The sequence below is a fragment of the Dermacentor albipictus genome, chromosome 1 (genome assembly GCF_038994185.2).
Source record: "Dermacentor albipictus isolate Rhodes 1998 colony chromosome 1, USDA_Dalb.pri_finalv2, whole genome shotgun sequence".
Lineage (NCBI taxonomy): Eukaryota > Metazoa > Arthropoda > Arachnida > Ixodida > Ixodidae > Dermacentor > Dermacentor albipictus.
The window spans coordinates 281,599,425-281,619,882 of record NC_091821.1 but is presented as its reverse complement, the minus strand read 5'-3'; the positions used below and the strand labels follow the sequence as shown (position 1 = coordinate 281,619,882).

The following is a 20,458-nucleotide window of genomic DNA, read 5'->3' as shown; positions in this document are numbered from 1 at the left end:
TTTTGGCATTATTTGATTTGTATTCAATTCGGTCTCAAAAATTACTATTCACATACCCCTATGGTTTGCTTGTTTGGATCACATAAGAAAGATCCCAGAAAAGCAGCACAAATTTATTTTGTACAAAACACTACGGTTCTACTGAGCTGCACGGAAAGACTAAAAGTGATACGCCTCCAGTTATTCAGGCAGGAAGTGGTAAAATCATACTGTGGATACTTTGTGAAATATCCTTGTCCCATTTGTACTCTTTTTTATGTGACACTTTACCAACTCAACCAGTTCACAATCTTTCTGGACACCTCAGAAGCAAAATGTCATTTCTATTGCATATACTTCACTTTAGATATAAGTGTGATTAGCCAAAACTGAGCTACGTATTATATATGGGGCTCCCACAAGAGAACTATTTGACAGTCATTAAATTCAAGTGCTCATGAGTGTGTTCCTAACCTGCCTGCAACCTGAAGAGACAGACTGAAATGCTCAAACATGTAGAAATAATTTAGGGAGCATCATCTACTATACTGCATGGTCCTAATTACAAAAGAACACTGTGCAAAGTAATGTGCCCTCATAATTTTTCTGTGTGAAAAAAAAAATGTGAGAAAGGAGACCAATCTTTCTAGTTTAAAGCTCATAAAGAGTACCTATGCAGCAAAACAAAGCATTGGAATAAACTAAAGGTACATTCCTGCCTCCAGTTTCACAACATAGCTAGCACTGTCATTAATAAAAAAAAAATTGTTTCTGCAGCACAACTCCCTAACATTACCTCCCTTACACAGAAAACATTACTCACTCCTAGATATTTGTGGCATGAGTATTGACCGATAAGAAAGAAAAGGCATTTGCAAGATGAATGCTGACCTGAATGGGTGTAGTGAAGTCACTCAAAGCTCGGTTGTGCACATAGATGATGCCATCATACAAATGGTGTTCCCAGCACAGCGTCATCACCTGCAAGACAGCCAGCAAATCAGACTTTAAGCTACCAAATTCTACTGCAGATATTCCTGCCAGTAACTCTAGGCATGAGAGAATGGTTAGAATTGTAGTAAGCCTCAATATAACAAATTCGGCCATTTTACTTCATTATGTTGAAATTTCATTCTATTGAAATTCGACCTTTTATGTAAATAAGTACAGTTGGCAACCAATTTTTCTTGCATGGAAAGGGCCCTAAATTTTTAAAATTTACCAGGCAATGATAAAAATCAAATTTCCATATGAAAAAATTTCATTTTGTTGAATTTGAAAATCAACAACCTAATATATGGTTTCATGCCATGTCAACAATATTTTCACATCAACGGTGAAACCCACATAGGCGTCCACCGTAGCTGATAGGGTCACCCACAGTGGGGCAACGCTATCGTGAAGAACACAAGCAGAGTGAACACATTGTATGCGTCTCACTTTAATGAATATCTGAAACACAACCTCCAGCACTAAATGTATGGGAAGACAGTGCTGTTAGATTCGGAACATTTCTCAGCATCAATCAAGTTCTCCGAGCGCGAACCCTCGACGACAGTTTCCAATTATGGTGCGCAGGTGCATGTCGATCGTGTTACCAGACCTGCGAGACAGGCTGGTTAGCCTGCTCTCGTGTGTCATGCGGGGAGTTTTGCCTCCTCCTACCTGGGGGATGCTTCCCGAAAGTGTACATGGAGGACACACATTTCGAGGTAGTTGACCTTAGTCCTGAGAAAAGCTGCTTTGCAGCTCTGGAAGCTCGTTCCAGGATGGCCAGTCAAGGAGCAGCCCTGGACGATGCAGCCATCGGTACAGGTGTCGTCATTTTCACCCAGGGGATGTCCCCATCGGGCGAAAATGACACCTGTACGGGCTTGACGATTGGCTGAAAGTGACGTGACCCCAATGGACTGAAGGGGTTATAAGCCAGCGAACCATCGAAAAGGGAGAGACATTCAGAGATGTGCTTCTTGCCGCAGGCCATAGCGTACGATTTGCTGCCGGCCGGCTATGACTGTTTACTGTTAGTATTTTGCTTGTTTCTAAGTCCTGTACATAATGTAAATAAACATTCCGTTCTCAAATCCCACCTCAGCGTTGGCCAACTCCCGCACTCAATGGCAAGATCTAACAGTGCACATGAAGACATCTAGGCTTTGCACCCACCACAAGCTACCTCCAAGATAGGGCACTGCGTATGTGCTTAGCCGGGCTGGGTGAGGAGACATGTGCACACCTGCTCTCCACTTCCCTTTACCCCTAGCACGCACTTGATCACTGCATGCGTCAAGCCACCATCATTTTCAGCTCACCCTCGCGTGCTTTTCCTCACACCTGCAGCAAACGCCCAGAGGGAATCTTATCACACTTCGTGCAGAGGGTGACAAGGTCTTGTTGCTACACTGCTCCGCTTCGGCAGCCACTCTCTGTCGCAAGGCGCATGATTTGGGAGGTGCGTTCACAAGCAGCGATGGGTAATTCAACCATTAGATCCTCTGCACCTGTGGCAGTTATTGGCTTTGTATTCCATCGTGGCGGCAGTGAAATTTTGCTATACTGAAATCGTGTACAAACACCCTTCATTGTATTGAGGTTCAAAATACATGATGTTCTATCGACAAGAAGTTACATAAAGTTAAATACTACTTCGTTATATAGAAAATTTTGTTATACTGAAGTTCATTACATCAAGGCTTAACTGTATAATGTAGTAAAGGCACCGCTGCATACCATTCTATGCCTTATCCAGTAGTAGAAACTCGTTAATGCATTCCTATCTAGAATGATTTCCCAGCACTAACATTCGCGATCAAGTGCACTAACAATTACCCAATACAGCTATGCAAATTTCCTACCAGCTGATAAATTCCCAGAAAGTGAAATTTTTTAAACACCAATGTTCAGCAGATCACGAAACTGCAATTGTATGGTATGTTTTTTGGACTCTATATTCCATGCAAACAAGAAAAGGTGCAACCATACACGGCGAGGGCGATTAAGAGCCATAGGCACCTGCCGCAGCATCTTCCCCGCAGTATTTGCCCACTCCTGTCACATGAAAATACCAGTTCACTCTCGGTTTATTGTTTCGGTATAAGCAAATCTTGCAGGACATCGCATTCATTGCAGTTGCTGTCTGTTCGAAGAACTGCAGCCACGGAATCGAGGAAGCCTTTGACCCTCAAGGAAAAGCTCCACATACCAGCAGCCATCGACCAGAACCCAAAGAGAAAGCACATAAACATTGCCAGTGAGCTTGGATTACCGGCATAAACAGTCAACACGATCACGTAGAAGTGCAAGGAAATTGAAGCGAATGCCTTAGTGTTTGGCACCGCAACAAAGCAAACCCATGGAGACAGGCATGGGGAATTTGAAGCACTGCTCAAGTGATTCAAACAAGTGAAGGCTTCAGACGTAAACACTGATGGTAACATTCTCCGGAAAAGGCTTTAGATATTGCCAACGTTTTGGGAATAGATGACTTCACCACATCAAATGGTTAGATTGGCTGTTTCTGGACAAGAAACGGCATCATCTATCAACAAGGTAAGTGGAGAGGCAGTGAACACAAATCAAGTTGGTGTTGAGAACTGGCCCCAGCATTATCAATGCTTATGAGCCGCGTGATGGTTACAGTATGAATGAGCTTGGCATTTTCTTCAGGGTCGAGCTTTGCAAGTTGTTAAGCATGAAGGGGGAGTGCTGTCTCAGTATAAGATCATCAAAGATTGCATTACGGTACTACTTTGCTGCAACAAAGTTGGCAGTAACATGATGAAGCTGTGGTTGATCGGAAAGGTGAAGAACCCGACATATTTGTGGAACATTCCTCATTTGCCTTGTGTTTACAAGCATAATGCATAGGCATGGATATCCTCGAATAGTTTCTTTAATATTGCTACGGGGTAGTATTCCCAATGACGAAGAGCCAAGCAGGAAGAAGACGAAGACGACGATTGGAAGCTAGCGCGGGCTGTTGCCTCTTGGTCAACTGCGGCGTATTGCCTTGTAAATATACTTGTAAATAGCTTTTCGTCAGTGTCTTCCTACGTAACATATTTGGTGGAGGTGGACGTTCCCTGTACCTCGTCACGGAGCTTCGCAGTGGACGGTACGTCGAGCCTACCTTCATGGCTCCCGGCGACGCCAACCCGACTCCACCGGCTCCGACACCTGCTGCCACTTCGACGACCTACATCACCCTCTCCGCTCCCCGTGATCCTGGCGTATTCTCGGGAAAAGATGGGGAAGACGTCGAGGACTGGATCAGCCTTTACGAACACGTCAGCTGCAATAACCGGTGGGACCCAACTATCATGCTCGCCAACGTCGTCTTTTACCTCGGTGGCACACCTCGAGTTTGGTATCGGACGCACGAAGATGAGCTGACCAGTTGGGATTCGCTTAAGCAAAAGCTTCGAGACTTGTTCGGCAACCCCTACGGTCACCAACTTGCCGCGCAGAAGGCGCTTTCCGGTCGTGTGCAGACGTCAACGGAGCCCTACGTCACGTACATTCAGGACGTCTTGGCTCTATGCCGCAAAGTTGACGCACACATGACTGAGTCCGACAAGGTCTCCCACATCCTCAAAGGCATTGCCAATGACGCCTTCAACTTGCTCGTATTTAACAATGTCGCGACGGTGGATGCAGTTATAAAAGAGTGCCGCCGCCTGGAATTCGCTAAAAGCCGACGTATCGACCAACAGTTTGCCCGTCTGCCCAACACCCCAGCGACATCTTCCTGTGCCGACGCTCCTCGTCCCAACAACACTGGCGATGTTACCAGGATTGTCCGGCGTGAGACCGAGGCCGCCTATCCGGCTGCGTTCAACTCCAGCCCCTCCAATGCACCTGCAGTCACTGTTTCCCTGATCCAGGCAGTTGTCCGCCAGGAGTTCGCCAACATGGGTATTCACACCATCTGCTCGGCCCATCGCCCTGATCCCCACCCGGCATCTTCGATTCCACCCCGTCCCGCACCTTCTTACCCACCACGTTTCCGCAACCCCTCTGAATGGCGCACTGCAGACGACAAGCCAATTTGTTTTCACTGCCATCGAATTGGGCACATTTCTCGGCACTGCCGCAGTCGCTGGAGTTCCCTGAACCAGTCTACATATACTGCCTACTCTCATCCCCCAGGTGGCCTTTCTCGTCCCTATGCTGCCCGCTCAGATAATGCCGCCACCGATTCTCCTGCGCCGAACCGCCCCTATTCTCATTCGCCTTCGCCCCAACGACGACAATCTCGCTCTCCCCAGCCCCGTCGTTCCTATTCGCCGACTCCCTTCGGACGCCGCTCCCAGCCGGAAAACTAGACGATGCAGCGCCTCGAGGTGACACTGCATTGCTCCCTGCGCCGCCAAATCCTCTCCTGACGTTGCCCACTCACCTGAACCTTCTTAACGAGCAAGTCGACGATGTTCCTGTATCAGCTCTCATAGACACTGGGGCGCATTTGTCGGTAATGAGCGCGGATCTTCGTAACCGGCTGAGGAAAATAATCATGCCCGCCACGACGCCTGTTGTCCGTGTCGCCGATGGCGGAACAGCTCCCGTAATTGGTATGTGCGCCGCCCGCGTCTCCTTCGCCGATCGCTCCACTACCGTGCTATTCACAGTCATCGCTCACTGTCCCCACGACATCATCCTCGGCCTCGACTTCCTCTCCGCACATTCTGCTCTCATCGATTGCTCCGCCAGTACTCTCCGCCTCGACCTGCCTGTTCTGGATCCCGCTGAACAACACTTTCCTCGCCTCAGTTCCGTCGACTTCGTTCGCTTGCCACCTTCGGCACTGACTTACGTTGACTTCGTGTCATCCCCACCAGTGCCCGACGGTCACTACATCGCGGCTCCTATGCAAGACGTCCTCCTTACACACGGGATCACACTACCCCACACTATTTTATCTATTACGGCGACTTGCGTCTGCCTGCCAGTGGTCAATTTTGCCTTGACGACACAAGTGCTGCCACGCGGGATGTCTCTGGCCCAACTTTGCTCATTCGAGGATCACTCTGTAGCATCGATTTTAGTAGACGACAATTCAACCGATCCTCCTCTACCATCGCAGTCGGCAGCTTGTACCATCGCCAACTTACAGAAAATGATTGCACCCGACATGCCGTCCGAGCACGCTCGTGCGCTCTACCGCGTTCTGATTTCCTACCAAGATATTTTTGACTTTAACGATCGTCCTTTGGCCCAAACAACAGCTGTTAAACATCGCATTAATACCGGAGATGCCCCTCCCATTCATCGCCGCCCGTATCGAGTATCACCGGCTGAGCGTCAAGTGATTCACACCGAAGTTCGCAAAATGCTTGCCAAGAACATTATTGAACCGTCATGTAGTCCATGGGCGTCACCGGTTGTGCTGGTAAAAAAGGAGGATGGCTCATGGCGCTTTTGCGTGGATTATCGGCACCTTAACAGGGTTACCAAAAAGGACGTGTATCCCCTACCTCGGATTGATGACGCCCTTGACTGCCTCCACGGTGCTCGCTATTTCTCCTCTATTGACCTTCGCTCCGGCTATTGGCAGATTGCCGTGGACGATCTCGACCGCGAGAAGACTGCCTTTGTAACACCCGACGGTCTTTATCAATTCAAGGTGATGCCGTTCGGCCTATGTAACGCTCCTGCCACTTTTGAATGCATGATGGACTCCCTTCTTCACGGTTTCAAATGGTCCACGTGCCTATGCTACTTGGACGACGTTATAGTATTCTCCCCAACATTCGCTACGCACCTCGAGCGCCTCTCAGCAGTTCTGGACGTTTTTCGGCGAGCCGGTCTGCAACTCAACGCATCGAAGTGCCAATTCGGCCGTCGCCAGATTACCGTCCTTGAACATCTCGTTGACGCGAACGGAGTGCAACCGGAACCAGGCAAGATCCATGCTGTTACGCACTTCCCTGTTCCGAAGTGTGTCAAGGATGTGCGCAGCTTCATCGGCCTTTGCTCGTACTTCCGCCGTTTCGTCAAAAATTTCGCGGCCATAGCACGACCACTAACCGAGCTTTTGAAAAAAGACGCCCCTTTCCAGTGGGGCGATAACGAGGCCTCTGCATTCTCGCTTCTCATCGATCTTCTCACAACGCCTCCCGTTCTGGCCCATTTCGATCCTTCTGCGCCTACCGAAGTCCGTACTGATGCCAGCGGTCGCGGAATTGGCGCAGTACTGGCACAACGCCAGCGTGGCCACGACCGTGTTATCGCTTACGCTAGCAGGCTCCTCTCGCCCGCGGAGCGCAACTATTCCATCACTGAGCGTGAGTGTCTGGCCCTAGTTTGGGCGGTTGCGAAGTTCCGCCCATACTTATATGGCCGACCCTTTTCCGTTATCACAGACCATCACGCGCTTTTTTGGTTATGCTCATTGAAAGACCCTTCAGGAAGACTTGGTCGCTGGGCCTTACGCCTCCAAGAATATTCGTTCTCTGTCACCTACAAATCTGGCCGACTACACAAGGACGCTGACTGCCTGTCTCGCTACCCGGTAGACGAGCCTGACGACGCTGACAGTAGTACCGCCGACGGCATTTTCTCTGTGTCTGCCTTCGCTAACATCGCCGATGAGCAGTACCGAGACCTATCGCTGCGAGTACTCATCGAGCGTCTGCGCTCTACACCTACCGACGCATCCGTTCGCCGATATGTCCTCCAGGGCGGCATTCTGTACCGAAGGAGCTTCCTCCCTGATGGCCCTGATCTTCTTCTTGTCGTGCCAAAACATCTACGACAGACTGTGCTCTTTCAGATGCATGACGCACCCACTGCAGGACATCTTGGCGTAACCCGCACGTACGACCACGTCCGCCGCCGCTTCTATTGGCCTGGTCTTGCTCGCTCCGTCCGACGCTATGTTGCTGCCTGTGATGCCTGCCAGCGTCGGAAAACGCCTCGGGTGCTACCATCAGGTCATCTCCAGCCGGTCACCGTCCCTGTGGAACCGTTTTTTCGTGTTGGATTAGACCTCCTCGGTCCCTTTCCCACGTCATCCTCTGAGAACAAATGGGTAGCCGTCGCAACTGATTACGCCACCCGATACGCTATCACGCGGGCTCTACCTACCAGTTGCGCCACTGACGTCGCGGACTTTCTCTTGCGTGACATTATCTTAGTGCATGGCGCCCCGCGACAGCTGCTTACTGACCGTGGTCGTAACTTCCTCTCGAAATTTATCGCCGACATTGTGCGTTCCTGCTCTATTCAACACAAGCTGACTACCTCATACCATCCTCAAACCAATGGCCTGACAGAGCGCTTAAACCGTACTCTTACCGACATGCTGTCCAAGTACATTTCGAAGGACCACCACAACTGGGACGTTGCCCTTCCTTACGTCACCTCTGCTTACAATTCTTCCCGGCACGACATCGCCGGATTTTCTCCATTTTATCTACTCTACGGTCGCGAACCGACCTTGCCCCTTGACACGGTACTTCCTCCTGCTGCGACCTCAACAACCGAGTATGCGCGCGACGCCATCGCCCTCGCCGATCATGCACGCCAGCTTGCCCGTGCTCGACTGACGAACTCGCAAGCCACGCAGCAGCGTCAGTACAACGCCCGCCACCGTGACATACAGTTTTCGCCTGGTGCACTCGTGCTCCTGTGGTCGCCCTGTCGTCACGTTGGACTTTCCGAAAAGCTCCTTTCGCGATACACAGGGCCCTACCGCGTGCTGCGCCAGGTGACGCCTGTGACTTATGAAATTGCTCCTGTGAGCTCAACCTCATCATCTACACTGGAGTCTAGTGATGTCGTGCACGTCAGTAGGCTCAAGAGCTACTACACTGCTTCAGCGTCCAGCCTTTAGTCGCTCCGGGACGGCGCTTTTGCCGCCGGGGGTAGTGCTACGGGGTAGTATTCCCAATGACGAAGAGCCGAGCAGGAAGAAGACGAAGACGACGATTGGAAGCTAGCGCGGGCTGTTGCCTCTTGGTCAACTGCGGCGCATTGCCTTGTAAATATACTTGTAAATAGCTTTTCGTCGGTGTCTTCCTACGTAACAATATCTTGATAACAACTGGGGTGCAAAAGCCACAGAGGTGTTTTGCTCACCAACGACTGTGCAGCTCATCCGAAAGACAAGCTGTTCCTCCACAATCTTTGCATTCTGTTCATACTATCAAACACAAGCCAATTGAAAGCGCTGGACGCAGGTGTTATAAAAAGATCACGAGCCATTCCACTCTGCGAAGTGGATGACCAGCAAAGCTGTTTAGCACACAACACAGAGGTGACACAGAATTTTGAACAAAGGTATGAACTCATTTACCATGTCTTTTGTATACATTCGCATGGACGATGGGACTGCTGCACCGAGGAGCCGGAGGAAACTAGACACGTGTGGCGTTTCGACGGCACCGCCCCCACGGTAGAGCGGAAGGAAAGGAAAGTAGATGCGCAAGTTCTTGGAACGCCAATAAAGAGAAGGCTGTGCGAACGTAGACATGACCGATACGGGTCAAAGTGTAGTATCTGTTCTGATCAGCTTAACCCTTTCGCTGTCGGACCTTTCTGACCGTGACGCACCCCCAGTGTCGGCTTGGTTTCAGGGAACGAGCATAACAGGGAATGAACATAGCAATTTATTTTTGATTATGATTGGTATACAAATAACATAGTCAATGTAATATACGCATTTCAGTGTTCTGCAGCTGTTGTTAGTAAACATCATCATCATCATCAGCCTGACTATAAAATCCCTTGAACACCCGAATCTGACGATGCGGAACCCTCTTCCTCGCATGCGACTCTGTCTGAGTCCGAATCCGAGCTCGGCTCGTATTCTGAATCGGAATTGAGCCACCGCTCCAATGAGCAGACGAAGGTCCCGCGCACTGAGCCATCCGAAAGTAACCGCGCGCAGGGAGGATGCGCTTTCAGTCGCCCGCACAACGGAGATAAATGGGACGTTGCGTGATCAAGATGACAGAGAGAGATGGAAAAAGGCTAAACAAAGTTCGAAGGGCTTTACGTTTACTGCTGCAAGTCGAAAGCGAGGGTGCGGCGAGAGAGCGAAAGCAGCAACGAGTCGCTCTTTTCGGAGAGGCAACGGCACGTGCGCCTGAACTTGACGCGCCGTAGCAGGCACACCAACAGAAGAAAAATAAAAACCTTCAAACCAGCGGAGACGGCAGAACAACCCTTGAACCTATAACCACACGCGCGCGACGCATGATACAGCGAACACGGAGCCACCGCGCCACTCAGCAAAGAGAAAGTGGGGAGTGGCCGTCGCGCCCTACTCTTCAATACATGGAGTAACACAGGTCGGGGCGAATATACGAACTTGTAGAAAGAGTCAACAGAGTGCGTGGCCAATCCAGGAGCGCCAGCTTTGCGCTCTGGCGCGAAATTTTGAACGCACGATAGAGAACGTACCGGTACGTCAGTGACAGTTTTGGGGGGGAAGCACGATGACGTACCGGTACGTCCGTGACAGCGAAAGGGTTAATATTGGATACGGGTTCTATTTGGACCCAAGATATTAAATTTTTTTTTTTTTTGCAAAATGACAGAGTGCTTGAAGACTGCTTCACCTCTGTTGCGGGTTGGCCCTTTATTGCAGTATCTCTGGGATTGGCCCACGGGATTTCGCACACGAAGAAGAAGAATGCACGGAACCCCAGCAGCTTCGCTGTAAAATTAAACACATGTACAGGAAGTGCACTGTGCGTTGCTTTCTTGCTCACATATCCCGGGGGGAAGAGCCTGGGAAGCTCTCACCACTGGACGCACTGAACAATCTAAATGATTGATGGGGAACCCAATGTGTGAAAAAGTAAATAATTGCTTTAAAACATGTGGTTTTCGGTGTCAGCCAATGATTTGCAGCCAAACGTTTGTGACGCCCCTCTGGCATGTGCTTTTGAAGATGAAATTGAAGTGGAGTAAGGATGCACTGGCACCGTAGGCTCGTTCGCAGTTTTCGTTGTGGTGGATGACAATGTCCTGATGTGGGAGCCCTAAAGCATGGCAGAGATTGTAGCACAGATTAAAGATGATCAAGTACAAACAATGACGAAGATGATGGCAGGTGCCCACCTGCTACTTTTGCTGAGGCCCTCACCAGACTAAATGCACTGCGCAGCCTCTTTTGTGGAAAGCACAATGCAAATGCAGAAGGTGGTTTACAGTATGTCGAAAAGGAACTCCTCCATTCAAAAGGTCAGGTACTATGCCAACAAACGATTACAGACATGCTCATTAGGAAATAAATGCTCTCGCAACTCCTACCTTCTTGCTTTCTTGTGTCATTCACAGCAGCAGCACAGCAGCTCGCCATATGCCATTCGCGGACCACTGGACAGTTTTGCTTGCAAATGGGCTAGATTTCTCTACCATATAGAGGATGATGGGACCGGGACATATTTCTTGCACCAGGTGTGCAACACTGTGGCTAGTCAGCGACAGAGGAGTGGTCACTATGACTGCACTCTGGCGCCGTCAGCAGCCGCACTGCTATTGATCACTCGACTGCAATATTGTCGCTAGGCCTTTTCCGGTTAACTTGGGAGCTGTTGCTGACGCCACTTTAGAAGGACCTGCCGGTGCTCACAAGTACGAGTCGCAATGTTTTGTTATTGTTGTTGCCACTTTACTCTCTCCTAGTAATAATTTCACACTTGGGAAAAAAATATGTTGATATATTCGCGGTGCCATTGGCTGCGATGCGAGCACAGCCAAGCAGGTTCACCGTGCGCCAGCGGTAGCCCTGCACTGCAGCTGAGCTCGACAGGCATCAGAACTCTTGTTTTTACTAAATGTTTGACATAAAAATTATGTTGGGCATTATAAATAAAATAACATAACATAAATAAAACAACAGACTTTGCCCTGCCTGCAGCACCTAAGTATTTAAGGCACTAAACGTTTGACAGTGGACATAGCTTCTAATAAAATGTACAATTTGCGCATCACTTTATCTAGCGGAGACTATTTTTTGCCCAAAAAAGAAGCTGCAGCCGATGGTGGAGATGGAGCTGACCATCCTGGCAATGAGCTTGCAGTGACGCTATGTGGGCCTGTCAGTCGGTGTACTGGCATGTTCTGTATCAAGTTCAATTGCGATAACATTGTTGCCACATGCCGTATACTTATGTGCAAGTGAAAGTGCGTGAGGGTGAGCCGACAATGGTGGCTCAATCTCGCACGCACAAGGGAGAAAAGAAGTAGCACGCTGTCTTCCTTCATCATATGGAAGGTTCCAGGTGGGCGGGGGGGGGTGAGGTACTCCGTTGAGTTCTCCTTTGGTGGTAGCTGCATATGGCGCGGCCAGGCCAGCCTTACCTTGAAAGCGATCTGTGATGGGAGCAGAATGTGCAGAGCGCTGATAGCTTCGTGTGCACTGTGTTCTCACTACTTAGTTTGCAGTGAAGCAAGAGGCAGCACAAAGGTCAATTCACTCACTTCCTCACTCCAGTATTTTGACAAGTGTGCGTGGTCATCAAGTGAGATGTGTTCATGTTTGCTTGTATGTGCATGACACCATGCTTGTTAATTTAGTCAGTAAGCAAATATTCATAACTTTATCCGGCCAATAAAACTACAGTTTAACCTCGATATAACCAAGTATTTAACTTTTCATAACCTCTTGTGCATAAAACACCCTGTATTTAGAACCTCAATGTAACAAACTATGTTTGCATGCGATTTCAATATAACGAAATTTCACTGCTGCTGCAAAGGAATGCGGAGACAATAAATGGAAACTTCTGCGGATGCAGATGGTCAAATGATTGAACTACAAGTGGCTGCTTGCTAGCAAACCTCTCAAATCACCCACTGTGCTACAGGAGAGACTGCCTAAATAGAGCCACATCATGTTCCGTATAAAGTCCAAGTGTGATAAGACCCTCTCGCGCCCCGTGCATTGTTTGCTTTCGGTGCAAGTGAAAGTGTGAGAGGGTGAGACAAGAAAGATGGTGGCTTCATGGGTGGAGCCTACCCGCGCAAGCAAAGGCAAAGAGGGGGAGAGAGCCATGGTAACACGATCAAGCACGTGCTAGGGGGCAGGGTGGGGGTGCAGAGTGGGGGGTAAGTTGGCGAGTGTCTCGGCCGTGGCTGCGTATGCACGGCTGAGAGCATACACAGCTGCGCACCCTGCGTTAGAGGTAATCTGCCGTGTGTGCAAAGAGTGGGCGTGATGAGAGGGAGTGGCACCTTGATAGCTGTCTTGCCACACATTTAGTATTGGAGGTTGTGCAATTTCGAGTTTTGGTGACTCATTGGAGCGAGTGGCAGACAAAGCATTCGCTCCCCATTGCCAGCGTCGTCCCAGTGCAGGTGACGCTATCAGCTAGGGAGCGGAGTACACGCGAAACCAGGGCTGGCTTCGCTTAATTTATACGGCTGATATGAAAATATCGTCGACGTACGTGGCACAAAACAGCATCATTCTTCATAGACGTCCTAATTTATCAAAACGAATTTTTCGATTGCCCAATAATTCAGAAAATTCTGCAGCCCCTTTCCATGTAAGAAAATTGGATCGGCAACTGTACTCATTTGCACAAAAGGTCACATTTCAATACAACAAAATTTCGATATAACGAATCAAATTGCTGATTTTACACACTCCGTGTCTTACTTCGCATAGCCGTCTAATAATTTGCTATCGCAATCGATGCTTAGTCTTTTGAGCAAAACTGCACCTTTCTTAGTGGCTTCAAATCACATTTTTCCTGATAGCATGTTTTCTCTCTTCTTTTTTTTTCTTTCGAAATGTATGAACGAGATTCTACTGTAGTCCAAAGTGCCTAATCTGTATAGATAAGATATACGTATGCATAAATAGTGGCATGAATGAATTCATGAGAGCTTTTCCCTGCCAATCATCACAGTGGCTTATTTAAGTTCACTACAAGAACAACCATGAAGGTAAAGACTTGTCATATTGTAGCACTCTTCAATGAAGCACACTAAACAAACTGGTTTATTGTGGGCGAATTTAAAAACTCAATATTAAGCATTCACACAATTTAAAAGAAGAGTTAACAGGAGCCTATTCCACAGTCAACCACGTCTCCAAAGGCCGAACGCACTTTTCACATGCCCCGAAGGCCAGGAGCCACGCCGTGGCTTCTCATTGGACGGGAGACTCGGGTGCTGCCCTGATGGCGAAGCGATGAGTAATGCCTAGAGGCTTTAGCGCTGAGGCGCTTGAAAGGGTACCTCACGAGAGTGCTCGTAACTGGCATCTGGAGAGCTCTCTGTGGCATTAGTTCCCCTCCGAAAATGCATCGTCCCGATGCATCTGAAACAAATTGATCTATAGATGTGTCTTTATTGCCTGTCGTAGTAAGGCTTCATGCGGACTACGTGTACGATTTCCACATGGTTGTGCCGCTTTGATCGCTCTTGTTCATGAGGGATGACTTCGTAATTCAGGTCACCTACTCGGCGAATAACTTCGTAAGGTCCAAAGTATCGGCGAAGGAGTTTTTTACATAGTCCATGACGACGCACTGGTGTCCATACCCACACTTTGGCGCTGGGGTGGTACTCGGGTGTTTAAGCATTTCGCCCCCATCGGAATACAGCCACCGTGGCCGGTATTCGATCCTGCAACCTCGTGCTCAGCAGCCCAACACTATAGCCACTGAGCAACCACGGTGGGTGCCTGGGTGGTACTGAACTTCTCTGCGGCACAGGTTGTAGTAGCTTGCGTCCCTACGTTGTTGCTGGTGTATACGGAACCGTGCCAACTGCCAGGCTTCTTCAGCTCGTTGTAGGAAGTCGTCGACGTCGTACGGGTTGTTGTTATCATCTGCTGGCAACATAGCGTCCAGTGTGGTTGTTACTGTGCGGCCATAGACCAGTTGAAATGGAGTGACCCGAGTTGTCTCCTGTACTGCCATATTATAGGCGAACATGGCGTAAGGCAAGATTGCGTCCCATGTCTTATTTCGATGTCGACATACATGGACAGCATATCGGCCAGGTTTCGGTTTAGATCTCCTGTCAGGCTGTTTGTTTGGGGATGGTATGCAGTGCTTTTTCTGTGACTGGTGTGAGTCATCTTCATCAAACACTGCATCAAATCAGCTGTGAAGGCCACTCCTCGATCGGTAATCACGACCATTGGTGCACCATGTAGCAGTACTATGCTAAAAACGAAGAATTTTGCAACTTCAACGGCCGTTCCTCGCTCAAGGCAGCCAGTTTCAGCATATCGTGTTAAATAGTCCGTCGCTACTACAATCCATCTCTTCCCTGATGACGATGTTGGGAACGGGCCAAAAAGATCCATTCTAACTTGTTGAAATGGAGTCTTCGGGGGGGGGTCTATAGGTTGGAAAAGGCCGGCCGGTTTCACGGGTGGTGTTTTGTGCCTTTGACATTCGCGACATGTCTTCACGTAAAGCTGCACCAACGCTAACAATTTAGACCTGAAGTATCTCAGACGAATTCTGGCGAACGTCCGGCTGACACCCAAGTTGCCCAACGATGGCTCATCATGGCAAGCTTTCAAAATTTCCGGTCGCATGGCTGACGGTTAGACGAGCAAGAATTTTTCCTGGTTGCATTCGAAGTTTCTCTTGTAGAGCACATCATCTCGGAGGCAAAATGACGATAAACCTCTCGTAATCATACGTGGGATTTGGACTTCGTATCCTTTGAGGTGCTCGATTAGTGGGAGCAATTTTGTGTAGGCCCGTTGACGCTCGGCAATTTACGAAGCTGTCATCGCTGTAAGAAACTGGAAATCTTCTTCTGAAGGAGTAGACTCCACTGTTGAGCAGGACAAGCAGTCAGCATTGTTATGTTTTCTTCCAGACCTGTATAAAACAGTAATGTCGTATTCTTGGAGCATGAGGATCCACCTCGCAAGTCGTCCAGATGGGTCCTTTAAGTTTGCCAGCCAGCAAAGAGAATGGTGATCGCTGACTGCACGGAACGGCCTGCCACAGAGGTATGGTCGGAACTTGCTGATGGCCCATATGAAAGCCAAACACTCCTTTTCTGTCACAGAGTCATTTGTTTCAGCTTTCGAGAGAGTACAGCTAGCATACGCTATGTCTTTTTCTTCCCCATTTTGCCACTGAACTAAAACTGCGACAAGACCGAGATTGCTTGCATGTGTGTGGACTTCTGTGTCCGCTGGCTCGTCGAAGTGGGCGAGGATCGGTGGGGCTTGCAATCGTTCCTTTAATTCATTGAATGCAACCTCTTGTTCAGTATGCCACATGAAGGGTACGTCTTCTTTAGTAAGTTTCGTTAGAGGTTCGGCAATTTTTGAGCAGTTTTCTACAAATCGTCTGTAGTAAGCGCATAGTCCCAAAAATTGCTGCATTGTCTTCTTGTTTGTCGGCTTTGGAAATTGCACAACGCCAGCAGTCTTGTCGGGATCCGGACCAACACCTCGACCCAGGAAATGAAGTTCTTGGAATCCAAACTGGCACTTTTCCGGTTAAATGGTTAGGCCTGCCGAGCGGATGGCTTGGAGCATTAAACGCAGCCTCTGTACATACTGGTCGAATGTTTCGGAAAATACCACCATGTCGTCTAGTAAACTAAGCATGACTGCCATTTGAGACCCGAGAGGACACTGTCCATCATGCGCTGGAATGTCGCCGGTGCACAGCAGAGGCCAAATGGAAGCGCTTTGAACTCATACAGGCCGTCTGGGGTTACGAAAGCAGTTTTTTCACAGTCTCATCTACTTCAATTTGCCAACACCCACTCTTGAGATCTAATGAAGAGAAAAATTTTGCATGTCGTAGGCGATCCAACGTGTCATCAATGCGGGGAAGGGGGTATACATCACGCTTGGTCACAGTGTTCAATTTCCGGTAATCAACACATAATCTCAATGTATTGTCCTTTTTTCTCACAAGGACTACGGGCGACGCCCATGGGCTGTTTGATGGCTGAATGACATCATCCTCAAGCATCTCTTGCACCTGACTCTTTATGACCTCTCTAACAACCGGTGACACTTGCTACGGATGTTGGTACACTGGCCTGGTCGCTTCGTCTGTTATTATACGGTGTTTAACAATTGGTGTGCGCCGTACCTTTGACGAGGTAGAGAAACATTTTGCGAATTCATTTATAAGGTCCTCCATCATTTTTTTCTGGGCTGGCAACAAGATTTGGTTGATCACAACTGATGTCACGGCGTCATGCGTAGTTTGGACAGCAGGCGGCCTTGACGCTAAGCTATATACATCTGTGACTGCAGTAGCGCTACGCAGGAAGGCGATGGCTGTGTTCTTTGCGACATGCTAAAATTCACTTCCGAAGTTTGTCAGCATTACATCAGCACACCTATCGTGTAGTTGAACAATTCCTCGTGCTACGCAAATACCTTTTTTCAACAGTAGCTCGACAGTGGTGTCCGCTATACCTTCCGACTCATTGAATACTTCATTGCTTACGTGAACCAGCATGGTGCATCGTGGTGGCACGGTGATGTCATCGTCGGTAACCTGCAAGGCAACGTGTTCTAACTCCTCTGACTCTTGCATGTCTACAGCCTGCTTCGTAGAAAATGACACACTAGAATTCTGCAGGTTGATTATGGCACCATTTGTTAGAAGAAAGTCTATTTTGAGCATTACATCCTTCGAACATTCTGGTAGCACGAGAAAATCAGCTACGTAAGAAAAACCTCGAATTCCGATTCTTGCTGCACGTGTACACAGGGGCGTAATAAGGTGCCCACCAGCCGTAAGTATCTGGGGTCCACTCCATGGCATCAAAACTTTTTTCAGTTCCTTGGTGAGTGCACATCTTACGACGGAATAATCAGCACCTGTGTAAACTGATGCACTCAATTCATGACCATCTGTCGTAATGCACAAGTCTGAAGAAATTCTCTGTTCACTTATCTTATTCGTCTGCTTGTGTTCATTGAAACTGCTCAGTAAACTTGATGAAGGATCTTGTCTTTTTTGAACGTCAGCGGCCTCGCCTCCACCGGTCGCTCGCTTCAGTTTTCCTGACGTGGGCTCAGTGAACGACGCCTTGGTGCAATCAAGGATGGCCGTGGACTCGGTGATCGGTAGCGTGTAGACGCTGGTGATCGGGACTGGTGTTGGTATCTAGCAGCCGGGTCCTGCTGTCTGGTCAAGTAGTCCTGAATTTCGATGGGTCTTTCGCCATTATGGGGACAAGGTACGTTTATTGTAAAGCCACGAAGACCTGCTCTGCGATACGGGCACATTTTGTAAAGGTGTCAAGCTTCTCTGCAGTGGAAACAGAGTGGCGTCCGGTCGGGTGCATGCCAAACGTCGCTATTTCGTGGCCTCAGCTCTGCTAGAAGGGGTCCACTGCGCAGAGTCGGCTGGCGGGTGCTGGGGGTCACGAATGGAGCACTTTGCCCGGACAGTTGACATAACACATCAGCGTATGTCGGCACGTGACGTACCAGTGGTGGTTCATGATGCACTGACGGTTCCTCGAGTCCTGGCTGCAGAATGGCGTGGCGAACTTCATCTCGAATGACAGCGGCGAGAGTTGAAACTGTCGGCGTGGCTTCCGGTAGCTGCAGCTTTTGAAGCTCCTCCTTTACGATTGATCGCACCAGTTCTCTTAGTGCTTCGGTGTTACTGCCTGGGCCTGCTGACAGGAGATCGGCTGGTGCGCTGGTGACATCACGATTGTAGTGACGGGCATGTTGCTGCAGCGCCTTCTTTATGGTCGTCGCTTCGGTGCGAAACTCAGCAACACTGTGTGGTGGGTTGTGGACGAGCCCTGCAAACAGCTCCGGCTTAACGCCATGCATCAGATGGCGTAATTTCTTCTCTTCGGTCATGTTTGGATCCGCGCGCTTGAAGAGACGGGACATGTTCTCGATATACATGCCAACACTCTCGTTAGAGCACTGGTTTCTGGCTTGTAGAGCATGCTCTGCCTTCTCTCGCCGATCGGTGCTGGCATACATGGCAAGCAACTGTCGGCAAAATTTTTCCCATGAAGATAGCGTCGCTTCATGATTGACGTACCACGTCCTATCTGACTCTTTCAACGTAAAGTATACATTGCAAAGCTTCCATGCCTCGTCGCAGCCGTTGAAATCTGCCACTCACTCGAAATGCTCTAACCAGTCTTCCACATCTTCGAACGTATCGCCGTGGAAGGACTTGGGCGTGCGTGGCGAGTACACGATGAGCTGGGGCGATGCGACTGGGCTGGTCATGGTTGCACCGTCGCTGGTAACTGTTGCCTGCACTGCTGCAGCAACAGGAAGCGGTCCGAACTCAGGCGGGTCTTTTTGGCTGCGGCGGCTTGTGCGCTGGTGTACTGGAGTCAGTCCCCTAGGTTCCAATCGCTGAGGGTTGGGTCTCCATTCTCTAATGAACTGGGGACTTCCAATCATACCTCGCACCTCCACCAAAAATGTAGCACTCTTTAATGAAGCACACTAAACAAACTGGTTTATTGTGGGCGAACTTCTGCCCGGAAACTCAATATTAAGCATTCACACAATTTAGAAGAAGAGTTAACAGGTGCCTATTCTATAGTCAACCACGTCTCCACGCCAAATGCACTTTTCACGCGCCCCGAAGGCCAGGAGCCACACCGTGGCTTCTCATTGGACGGGAGACTCATGCGCTGCCGTGTGCGTGTGCACGGGAGACATGCGCTGTATCGCCATGCGCGAGGCATTGCTGGTGCTCTTCTAATGGCGATGCGATGAGTAATGCCTAGGGGCTTTAGCGATGATGCGCTTGGAAGGGTACCTCACGACAGTGCTCGTAACAGGCATCTGGAGAGCTCTCTGCGGCAATATTGCATGCGTGTTCTTATTCTCCTAAATTTTTTTTTCCTGTCTTAATCACAACTGTTGTATCAGAGCCTTTACACACTACACTGGTCATCTCCACTAAGTCGCGTGTCACCGTAAGGCAACTTTTTCAGACGCATTTTTTGGCTGAGCTGCCAAGGATCATCCCATCACTGCCATCACATGCTGTGTCAAGCAATATAAAATAAATATTAAACTGGCCTGGTGGAGGTCCAGGCAGGCCACATCGAGGCACACTAGGCAACGTTCCAGGAGCTCAAACTGGCCCATGCTGGCCAGCTGGTCTACTAAGTCCTTGGCAAGGGCAGGGCTCGGGCTGTGCAGCTCACCCTCCAGCACATGCACTGGAAGGCTGTCCAGGAACTTCCCCTTGAGCTCTATTGACAGCAACGTGTACAGCTTATCCAACAGATCCGGTACGTGCTCCCTGCAAATCAAACATTTGCTTCATCCCGGACATTTAGGCAGAGCTGACCACGCCATAACGTAGTACTGCCAACTCTCCAAGTAACATAGTTAATTAAGGTTGTGACGTCTCGATAGCCGTGAGCAGGTACATTATGGACAACCTTGCACACTCATTTATGAAAGTGACAGTTCTATACCTCATTCTTTCACTTACAAACTTGGGATTTCGTGCACACTTTGACATGTGCTCAGGTCAACACACTGTTAGATACCCGTTATAAACACTGTTAGTTT

The 20,458-nt window shown here is 49.1% G+C and overlaps 1 protein-coding gene across 4 annotated transcripts in view; it reads right to left on the bottom strand.

Annotated features, from left to right (window-relative positions):
• Window positions 1–20,458, bottom strand: part of Vps8 (vacuolar protein sorting 8) — a 962,017-nt gene that overhangs the window by 543,928 nt on the left and 397,631 nt on the right. For all 4 annotated transcript variants that reach the window (XM_070531351.1, XM_070531354.1, XM_070531353.1 and 1 more), the window contains 2 exons: window positions 19,958–20,183; window positions 871–960 (listed from right to left, as the gene is read on the bottom strand). In XM_070531351.1, the coding sequence (XP_070387452.1) occupies window positions 871–960; window positions 19,958–20,183 (316 nt within the window). The remainder of the gene's footprint in view (window positions 1–870; window positions 961–19,957; window positions 20,184–20,458) is intronic.